General features: G+C 49.6%; 2 protein-coding genes across 12 annotated transcripts in view; one reads left to right on the top strand and one right to left on the bottom strand.

The window, feature by feature from the left end:
* The first annotated feature begins 1,706 nt into the window (after positions 1-1,706).
* Positions 1,707-4,984, top strand: LOC112668685 (5-beta-cholestane-3-alpha,7-alpha-diol 12-alpha-hydroxylase). Its single transcript, XM_025461124.3, has one exon. It carries the CDS (start codon positions 1,823-1,825, stop codon positions 3,326-3,328), a length of 1,506 nt encoding a protein of 501 aa, XP_025316909.1. The 5' UTR covers positions 1,707-1,822; the 3' UTR covers positions 3,329-4,984.
* The window catches only part of ACKR2 (atypical chemokine receptor 2), a 62,815-nt gene continuing 55,830 nt past the window's right edge, over positions 3,842-10,826 (bottom strand). For all 11 annotated transcript variants that reach the window (XM_049099851.1, XM_049099854.1, XM_035704739.2 and 8 more), the window contains one exon: positions 3,842-9,721. In XM_049099851.1, the coding sequence (XP_048955808.1) occupies positions 8,538-9,692 (1,155 nt within the window). In that variant the 5' untranslated portion in view covers positions 9,693-9,721 and the 3' untranslated portion in view covers positions 3,842-8,537. The remainder of the gene's footprint in view (positions 9,722-10,826) is intronic.

The following is a 10,826-nucleotide window of genomic DNA, read 5'->3' as shown; positions in this document are numbered from 1 at the left end:
TGCACGTGCACCCCATTCCTTGGAACCGCCGCCACATGCCTTGAGTAGCACATCCCACACGCTCCCCGACCTCCAGGTCAAGCGCCCCCGATATACACAGCGCGCGTTGACCTGGCTCTGTCTTCTTCCAGGCCTCCACCTACTGACCACCTAATCAGTGTGGCCTTCCTGACTCCCCACCCCACTTCCCGCTCCCGCTTAACACGGTTGTGATTATATACTTCTTTGGGCAGGGATTTATTTTGTTGTTGTTGTTGTTGTTTTTAATAAATTGATTTTTTATTGGTGTTCAATTTACCAACATACAGAATAACACCCAGTGCTCATCCCGTCAAGTGTCCCCCTCAGTGCCCGTCACCCATTGACCGCCCCCCCCCCCCCCCGCCCTCCTCCCCTTCCACCACTCCTAGTTCATTTCCCAGAGTTAGGAGTCTTTATGGGCAGGGATTTAATATATTTTCCTCTTCCTTAGACCATAAAATCCAAGAGGACAGGGACCACCGTGTCTATCTCATTCAAGGTTGGTGATAGCAGAAATTCTGGCAGTAAGTGCCCAGTAAATATCTGTTGAATGGATAGTTGGGGCTGTTCCAAGGAAGGAGGGAATGAATAAATATAAGTGAGAATGAATGTAAGATGGTGCTGCAATCCATTAACAGTTGGGGAACAAAATTCAGCTCATGGAAATTGCCCACAATTTCTGACCGCAGATTCTAAGGCTGGGGAGAGTTGATGCTGAGTACTTGCTGTGTTTGCTCTAAGCAACCAGAGAGGACTTACTGGAGGCAGAGTGTGCACACTTCCAGCTACCTGCAGAAGGGAGCTGCACTCAAGGCAGAGGGAATTCACTCAAGAGAGCATGTGGAAATCTGAGGAAACAAAGTCCCTGTTTGTGGGCCACTTAGGAAGTTAAAGAGTAACCTTGGGGTTATCAGAACTGGTTGAATTGAGTCTGAACCTCACCATATTGCAACAATGGTCTTAGAGTAAATAGCACAGCCTTCTGTTTCTTGGGCCTGCTGGAAGGGAGCTGGCCTGACACCTCACAGAAGGTCCCCAGTAAATGGTCAGCTCACCTCATTGAAGCCAGGACAGCTGTAAGAGAAAGTCTCCCACTGCATTCTGAACCTACATCCTTATTATGAAATAGAGCAATTGGTTTGAAGTCCTTATCATCTCTGACATTTCGTATTTGCAAGATTCCGAATCGATCCTTCTTGCAGGAGAACTTGTGCAAGCCCACCAGGCCATTGGGAGGGCCCCAAGCCCCAGGCTCAGGGACTGAAGTCTGAAAATCTGCTCAAAGAGTCATCTGTCTGGGAGGGTCTATGAGTCGTTTAAAGATGAGGAAGGGAGAGGATGAAACTTAATACGTGACTGGTGCATTTCTGCTGAATAAGCTAGTAAATTAATAAATAAATGAATGCATGAGAAAATAAGGGTGTGAATGGTTAATAAATCATGGGGGTAGAGTGGGATCAAAGAAAGCTTTGTAGACTTCATGCTGGAGCTGAGTCTGAAAAGATCAGAGCAAAGCATAAAGCTGGTGAGGGGACTGTGCCCATAGCTAGAGGCTTCTTTCTGGGCTTCCTTCTGGTACCACCCACTCCTCCCACATGACCAGGTTGCAGCAAGTGCTATATCTAAGAGAACATTTTGCTCCCAGGTACTGTCTCAACAGGGTTACGTAATACAACTTCCAGCCACAGGGCAAGGTTCAGGTGGACAGACCTTTTCATCCCCAACTTGTCCAAAGCCTCTCAGAAACTCTCTGACACACAGAGAGCAGTGTGTCCAGAGCTCAACCTGGAAGAGCACAGCCATGGTGTTCTGGGGTCTGGTGCTGGGAGCCCTGCTGGTGGTCACTACGGGGTGCCTGTATTTGCTTGGGGTGCTCCGGCAACGCAGGCCCCAGGAGCCCCCTCTGGATAAGGGCTCCATCCCCTGGCTGGGCCATGCCATGGCTTTCCGGAAGAATATGTTTGAATTCCTGAAGCACATGTGGGCCAAGCATGGAGATGTGTTCACAGTGCAGCTCGGAGGCCAGTACTTCACCTTTGTCATGGACCCCCTGTCCTTTGGCCCCATCCTCAAGGATGCACAGAGAAAACTAGACTTTGTGAAGTATGCAGAAAAACTGGTGCTAAAGGTATTTGGATACCACTCGGGGCAGGGAGACTACCGGATGATACACTCTGCCAGCACCAAATACCTCATGGGGGATGGCTTGGAGGATCTCAACAAAACCATGCTAGACAGCCTGTCCTTGGTTATGCTAGGACCCACAGGCCAGAGTCTGGATTCTAGCTGCTGGCATGAAGACGGCCTCTTCCACTTCTGCTACAATGTCTTGTTCAAGGCTGGCTACCTGAGCTTATTCGGCTATACCAAGGACCAGGAGCAGGACCTGAGACAGGCAGAGGAATTATTTGTTCAGTTCCGTAAGTTTGACCGCTTGTTCCCCAGATTTGTGTATTCCTTGCTGGGGCCCCGGGAGTGGCGAGAAGTGGGCCGGCTCCAGCGTCTCTTCCACAAGGCACTCTCTGTGAAGCGCAACTTGGAAAAGAATGGCATAAGCCGCTGGATATCCTACATGCTTCAGTATCTGAGGGAGCGGGGAGTAGCCCCGGCCATGCAAGACAAGTTCAACTTCATGATGCTCTGGGCCTCCCAGGGGAACACGGGCCCGACCTCCTTCTGGGCCCTCTTGTTCCTCCTAAAGCACCCGGAAGCCTTGCGGGCTGTGAGAGAGGAGGCCACCCAAGTCCTAGGGGAGGCCAGGCTGAAGGCCAGGCAGTCCTTTGACTTCAAGGTCAGCACCCTGCACCACACGCCAGTGCTGGACAGTGTGATGGAGGAGACTCTGCGGCTGGGGGCTGCACCCACCCTCCTCAGGGTGGTGCACAATGACCATATCCTGAAGATGGCCAGTGGACAGGAGTACCTGCTTCGAAGTGGAGATATCGTGGCCCTCTTCCCCTATCTTTCAGTGCACATGGATCCTGACATCCACCCGGAACCCACCACCTTCAAGTATGATCGTTTCCTCAACCCCAATGGTAGCCGAAAAGTGGACTTCTACAAGGCAGGCAAGAAGATCCACCACTATACCATGCCGTGGGGCTCAGGTGTCTCCATCTGCCCTGGGAGGTTCTTGGCCACCAATGAGATGAAGCTCTTTGTCCTGCTCATGGTCACATACTTTGACCTGGAGCTGGTGGACCCCAACACACCTGTGCCACCTGTGGATCCCCAGCGATGGGGCTTTGGCACCACACAGCCCAGCCACGAGGTGCGCTTCCGCTACCGCCTGCGACCTACCAGCTGAGCTCTGCCACGGTGGCTGCAAGCCTGGCCTCAAGACCTCCCCTGGGGGTCTCTACCTCCTCTCGCCCCTCTGAAGCCTCACCCTTCCCTCGGGTTCTCTGGTATCTCCTACCTCTGTCCTGGTTGCCTTCCTTGCTCTCTGGCTTTCCTCTTGCTACCTGGTAGGCTTATCCGTCTCTCCTGAAAACACCATCTCTCAGAGTGGGTTCTGCAGAACCTTCCTCTCATGCAAAGTGCAGACAGAGGAAGGGAAAGTATCTGTGGGAAACTTAGTTTGGGAAATAATGCGTATCTTGACAAGTCCTGCAGTACGGAAACTGGTTATTGTGAGTAACACAGTGTCTTGCAAATGTTACCCTCCACTCTCCTACCTCACTTTATTGTTTTCCTCTATGCTTATTCCACATCCTGTGGAATTCAAGTCCATCCAAAGGAACACAAGGCAATCCACGTGTGTAATTTTTAATTTTCTAGCTGACCCATTTTTTTAAAAAATAAAAGGAAACAGGCGAAGTTCATGTTTATAATATATTTAACTTAGACCAATATATCTAAAAGATTAGCATTTCAGTATGTCATCAATATAAGAATAGTTGTGAAATATTTTTACAGTTCTCTTTTCTGTGTTGCCTGCAAATTCTGGTGTGTACTTTTTCCCCTAGCAGCCTTTCTCACTTCAGACCAGGTGTATTCTAAGTGCTCAACAGCCGTCTGGGGCTAGTGGCTCCCGAACTGGATAGAGCAGGTCTAGAGACATGTTGCCTTTCACATAGGAGTTATCCAAGGCCCCTCCTCAATGCCCTGGTCTCCCCTCCAAGCGCCCACCCCACGTCAACTACTCCTCTGGTTTCTGCAACCACTGCTGAGCTTGGAACCCGTTCCTACAATGCAGACCCTCAGCCTCCCAACCGGGGTCCCACAGCCCCTCTGACTCAGTTTGGCTCATGCAGAACTCAGCATCTGTTCCTCACCTCTGCCCTAAACCACCCCCTTCTCTGGATTTCTCTGCCTGTCTCTGCTCAGGACACCACCACCTGCACTATCCCCCAAGACAGATATGGAGGAGACACCCTCACTTCCTTACCTGCTCTCACCCATTTGTAGTCAGGCCCCAGTCTGTTCCTTCAAGCCCTGGTGGTGCCTTTGAAACTGTCACGTTTTCCCCACCCCCACTGCCTTTCTTAAAGCTCAGCACCCCGCATCTCCCCACACCAGGCCTGCCGGGTCCTCTCTTTACCCTGACCTTTCTCCAAACCTTTCAACTCTGATTGTCACTCTTTCACTTTTCGGGCCCCCCATCCTTCCACACCTAACATTTAAATTTTGCCACCATCGGTCCCTAAATTTTCAATCCAGTGCAATTTACGATCTATAAAGTACAGTTGCTTGCTTCTACAGCCAACCCCGGGGCTGGCTTCTCCTGGAAGTTTTCCTGGATCTCACCCCTTCCATCCTCTGGCCAGAAATGGACTCCATCCCCTGAGGCTACCCTAGCATAGTTTGTGTCATAGCACATCTGTTATGTGTCATTGCTTTCTATGTCCTGCTCTCTTTATCTTTCCCCCTCCCCCAGACTGGAGCTCATAGGACTTGGTATCTTATTACTTCATCTCTGACCCCCAATTCCCCAAACAGAGATTAAATGACAGAAAATTGACTCCGTCTCGGCCACTTTACTTCTTGTCCTCAAATCATTTCCTTCCCCTCCCTGGCCTCACTCAGCTTTCTGGCATATGAAATGGAGACAATCTCATTGCCAGGCATACTTTCCAGGGCTGGGGGTGAGTGAGAGGGTGTTGTTGCCAGAGCCCAGTTGGCTGATGGCATGGCCCAGACAGGAGGGGCAATGGCTGTGGGAGTGGGCATAGGGAGGCCAAGCAGCATAGAACCCCTGCGAGGATGCCCAGTGGGGCTTCTCTCTTACTCACCTATCCCTCACCTATTACTATCCTCTTCTATTATTTTGAGGCTGGTTGTTCTGCTCAGAGTTTTTCCAGGATAACAGGTTGTTAGAGCAGCTCAAACACGGGACTAGAGATAGGTGTCTGTCTCCACTTGCTATGTGACTCTGGGCCAGAGCCTGCCTTCTGTGAATCTATTTACTCCAAAATGATGCTGGAGCCAGGATATCCCACCATATTCTACAAGGGGCCAGGAGCAAAAGAAAACTCACATGGGGAGTACAGAAGAGGAAGAAGGGGACTGAGAGGCTAGGAGCCACCATGGGGAGCTTACCAATGACCTCTCCACATAGCCAGGCCCTGTGCCAGAGCAGGTATTGGGTTCAGGGCAAAGATACAGGGCCTTGACATACTCCTGGGCCCTGCGCAGACCTAGGTGCTGCATCCTCTCATTTTCCCCATGGTCAAAGAAATCTGGGCCAGGGGCCTAACCTGAGGGCCCAAATCCATTGAGTCAAGACCAAGAAGTCTCAACTGAGAGTGACTTCATGTAGATCTCCCAAGAACCTCATGTTTGAGGGTATGCCTGGGACCAAGGGAACCTTCAGTGGGTCCGGTTGAGGTGAATACAAGTATACCATCCCACAGTCATGGATATCCACCATAACAACGGGCCTCCCAGGAAGACATGACCACTCAGGGTTAGAGTGTGCACACAGAAGCCAATGCCCACCTGTGGGCAAGGGTGGGGCCCATGTCACCTGTAGTCCTATGCCCTCTGCATGGGGACAGGACACACTCTCTACAAGAGCCAACCTTTCTTACCTTCCAGGGGCCTTGAGGCAGTAGGAAATCTGAAACCCCCAAGGATACAACTAGTCACTACATGTTCTGACACAGCAGTTCTGATCCCCAAATCCTCATTTCTGTACCAATTTTTTTTTTCTCTCTCAAAGAAAAGCCCACTATGTGTATTCTCTGAGGATAGCTAATAACAAAGCAAGATCAGGGATGACATGCCAATGGTGTAATTGCAGGCACCTGGGAAAGAAAAGAGGTTTTTGTTTTGGTTTGGTTTGGCTTTTCTTTTTTCATAGGTAGTAACAGCTGTAAACACTCAAACCATACTTCACAGGGTAGAGAGCGGGCAGCCCTGCTCCCAGGCAGAGCCATGCCTGTCCTTCTCCCGGGGTCAGCCAGGAGAAAAGTCCATCTTGCCTCAGGATATGAGGAACAAGAGAATCCTGGGAGCTTTCTTGGAAAGGTCTGAGCAGTGCAGCCAGGGAGCCAGGCATTTGGGCAGATGGAGAGCAGCAGGAGAAACCAACGTCCAGGCTGGGGAAGTAAGGTCAGGATGAAGGCAGCCCTGGCCTGGCCTGGGCTGTGAGAGCCCACCTCCGAATTCACTTCCTGATCAGTCCCTTCTGTGATAGAAGTGAGAGCCCTCAATATGGCATCTGCAGTAAACGGCAACTAGGACAGTGAGAGGGATCAATGGGTGACCTGTGGCAGCCCTTCTCCTCTCCCTTGGGCATATGCTTTGGGGCCCTTCTTATATACCTGCTGTTTGCAGACAGCACATTCCCACACTTACACAGCTACAGAAAGACACATAGGAACACACAGAAAACCCATGGGCACATGCCAAGACCCATGTGGACACAGTGACATGTTCATGTCAGACCTACATACATAACCATATGTCCTATGCACAGCCCACAGAGCAAAACAGACACATGTACACAGACTACACACACACACACGCACCAGTGCTGGGGACGAGCCTTACCAGGTGTGTCCCTTGGCTGGCATACCTCATGCCATTCCATCTGTGCATCATGGATACAAAGTCAGAGACCCTGGGTACCTAAGACCCTGTTGGTTCAGTCGGGCTGCTCTATGGGCAGAACTTAAGTCCCTTATGAGGCAGATTTCAGAAGCCCTAAAATAGAACCCTATCCACCACATCCTCAAACAAATCACCACCTTCAGTGGGCAGGGCAGATGTTAACCACAGGGGACATGAAGAGGAAAGCACCCAGGCAGGGCATATCAGCCAGGAATCCTTAGATTACAAGTTACAAAGCATTACCACCTAACTTTAAAGGAATATATTGGTTCATGTAACCGTCAAGTCCAGGACTGGGATGATCTTCAGCCATGCCTAGATTCTGGGGCTTGAACAGACCCTCAGGGTCTGCTCACTTACTGTGCTATTACCTCACCCTCTGAAGTTCAAGTTGATGAAGGAGGACCCCAGACCACACATCTTCTTGGCTTTAGTCTCATGCCTCTGCTCTAGCATGTTTTAATTGCCACATTTCACAAGCTCTTCCTGGGTCCTGTGCCCATCCTAAATGAATCACTGCCAGGGAAAGGTAAGGCTGTAATTGGCTCAAGTCCTGTGCTCTACTCAACTTCTATCCAATGCAGAGGGCAGAGTGACCAAGGAGTGGCTTCCCAGAGCAAGTAGAATTTTGTTATAAAAAAAAAGGATGAAGGGACAGCTGGCTGAAAAATGATCCCTGTTACACAAGAGAGTGGCAAGTGCAAAACATAAAGGTGGGAAGGTGCAAGAAACAAGGGGTTCCTGGTGTCCAGGAAATGAAAAGTAATGAAGGAGTATAAGAGTAAGCTGGTGTATGGTACTTGTGAAAGACCTTGGAGTCTGGACAAAGACCTTGGGCTTTGCATAGACCCCAGGGACCCCTGAAGGCTCCAGAGAGAGCATGGGAAGCAGAGAGAAGATGATCCTCTCGAACTGCTAGGAACATGTGTTCACTCTGCCTCCCACCTGCTATCTCTCATGCTCCTGGAAAGTTCCCCATGTGGGGCACTTCCAGCCCCTCCCACTGGCCAGATCCTTGGAGCCACCATCAATGCTGTGACATTAAACAATATTGCAACAATATTTCCCCAGCTGAGCTCCAGGGAAGGGAGCAGACTGGTGGGTGGCAAGCCTTGGGCTACTCTGAGGATGATGGAAGTGACAGCTGAGGGGGATGTGATCATTCTGGCTGGTGGATGTAGATTAGATGACAGGAGTGCATGACAGCAAGCATAGAGGTCAGTTGGGAAACTACTCTAGCAATTCACTCAAGAGAGTATGGTTTCCTAGAAGGCAATAAAGAAAGAGGAAGAAGGAGGCAGGAGTAAGCAAATGTCGCTTATGGTGGAGAACTGAGAGCTGACCATGGGGTGTGGCAACATGGTCTCTGAGGCCTTTGGAGAGAGGACTTTGGGTGGATGCCCAACTGAGTGAACTAGGTCCCAGCCATTCTCACCAGACCATGGTATGGACACTCAGGCTTAATTTTTTCCCATATCATTCTTGTTGGGGGAGTGTTCAGCCTGCCTCTCCCCAAGGTTATTCATGTTGGTCATTTCTTCTTGAGCAGTAAGACTGGTACTCTCAGAACAGCTGGACAGCGGGGCCTGTGCAGGGCAAGGTGTCTGGTGCCGCCTGAGCACAGTGACGAGGAAAGCCTTCAGGTACTGGCGGAAGTGGCGGCTGGAGAAAGCATAAAGAATGGGGGTGAAGCAGCAGTGAAGGAAGGCAATGCTCTCTGTCACCTGCATTGCATAGTCCAGGTGTCGGGCAACCTTGCATTCCCCAAAGACTTGGAGGTCCAGCAGTGAGTGCAGAAACAAGGTGAGGTTGTATGGGAACCACAGCACAAAGAACGCCACCACGAGGGCTACGACTATCCTTAGAGCCCGGCCCTGACCTGGGGGCCTCAGCCTGACCAGCACAGAGCCAATGCGGGAGTAGAAGAAGATCATGACAAGGAGTGGAAGGAGAAACCCCAGGAAGTTCTGCTGGAAACGGAGGAAGAGCTTCCAGATGGTCGCATGACCCCCAAAATCTGCATAGCAGTTCCACACACCCATGGGGTTTTCATGTGTCCGCACAAAAACCATGTCGGGGATGGAGACAGCCAGGGCCATCGCCCATACCATGGCAGCCAGGAGCAGGCTTTTGGCCCGGGTTCTCAGCCTGTGGTGAGGCTGAGCATGGACGATCTCCAGGTATTTGTCCAGGCTCATGCAGCTAATGAAGAAGATGCCACTGTAGAAGTTGATGGTATAGAGGGTGCTCACCATCTTGCACAAGAAATTCCCAAAGACCCAATGCCAGGCCATGGAGATGCCCCAGAAAGGCAGTGTCACCACAAACAGGAGGTTGGAGATGGCCAGGTTCAGCAGATAGACTTCAGTCATCCGCCTGCGAGGTATATACCGAAGCAAGACCACTAGAAGAAGGAGGTTCCCGCCCAAACCCAGCACAAAGATCAGGCTGTAGAAGATTGGCAGGAAGATCCTGCCAAAGGCCAGCACTTCGTCCTTCCTGCAGAGCATGAAGGCTACCTGGTCCAGGTAATACTCATAGTCGTAGAAGGAGCTGCTGTTCTCAGAACTGGCGACCTCAGTGGTCGGCGGCAGAGGGGAGGCAGTGGAGGCCATGCTGGGAGGACACGCTCAGTTCCGGAGCTCTGTGGACCACAGTACAGTGGAAAAGAAAAAAGATGAAACCAGGCATTCTCTACCATTCTCCAAACCCACTTTTGCTACTGCTCTGGAAGGCCCAACAGACTCTTCACATCGACATCAGTACCTGTAGGCTAGCAAGGAAGAGCACAGGTGTGGGGACCCTAAGCCTACCACTTATAGCTCTCACCTGGATGGGTGGCTAACCTCAGGTGTTTTCATAGTATCACTTCTTTCATTATGGCTTCTCTTTATTTTCTCCTTCATCTTTTGAAAGAACTTATTATGTCTTTCAGAATTTTTCTTTATAATTTGGGGAATTCCAATTCAGCTGTGTATTGTGTCTCCACACTCTTCCTCATGTGTGCCTCCTAATTATTATTCTTTGTGTGGCTTATGTTTTGTTTTTAACAAGCACTTCTCTTCAGTGGGACTTGTTTTATCCATAAATATCAAGTGTGTCCACTCTGACTTTCAATTTTCTTGACTTCTATCATCTAAGGGTTTCCCTTGTTTTTGTTATTTTAAAAATGTTTTACTTATAAATATTTAGCCTTACACCAATATTTTTGTTTATAAATATTTAATATTTTAAAAATATTTTTATCCAGGATATCTAGGTTTGGAGCAGAAAAGTAATCCATCATGCTGAGAGACTCAGAACCTACTAAAACTTTCCATTCCTCTGTTACTCCATCTTTAAAATGATACTACTGCTAATAGTACCTACTTCATGGGGTTCTTCTGAAGCTTAAATGTGATCATTCATTTAGAGGACTTCACACTCTATGAAGAGTGCCCAGAACATAGTAGGCACTCATAGAATGCTAGCTTAAATTATTGCTTTGTTGAGGACTGAGTCCATCATCTTCCCACCAGCAACTTCTCTCTTGCATCTACCTAACTGAATGGTACCACCAACTACCTAGTCACCTAGGACTGAAACGTGAGAGACATCCTCAGGTTCCTTTCTTACTCCCCCACCCCCACCTGGGAATCTCTACCTCCTTACTACCATTTGAATATGTCCAACATTTCTAAGTCCTATAAAAATATATACATGATGCTTGCTTAATAGAATTAAGACAAATGAAACAAAAATGCTTTGAA

This window comes from Canis lupus, chromosome 23 (assembly GCF_003254725.2).
Source record: "Canis lupus dingo isolate Sandy chromosome 23, ASM325472v2, whole genome shotgun sequence".
NCBI classification, from domain to species: Eukaryota; Metazoa; Chordata; class Mammalia; order Carnivora; family Canidae; genus Canis; species Canis lupus.
This window is presented reverse-complemented; position numbering and strand designations above follow the sequence as displayed.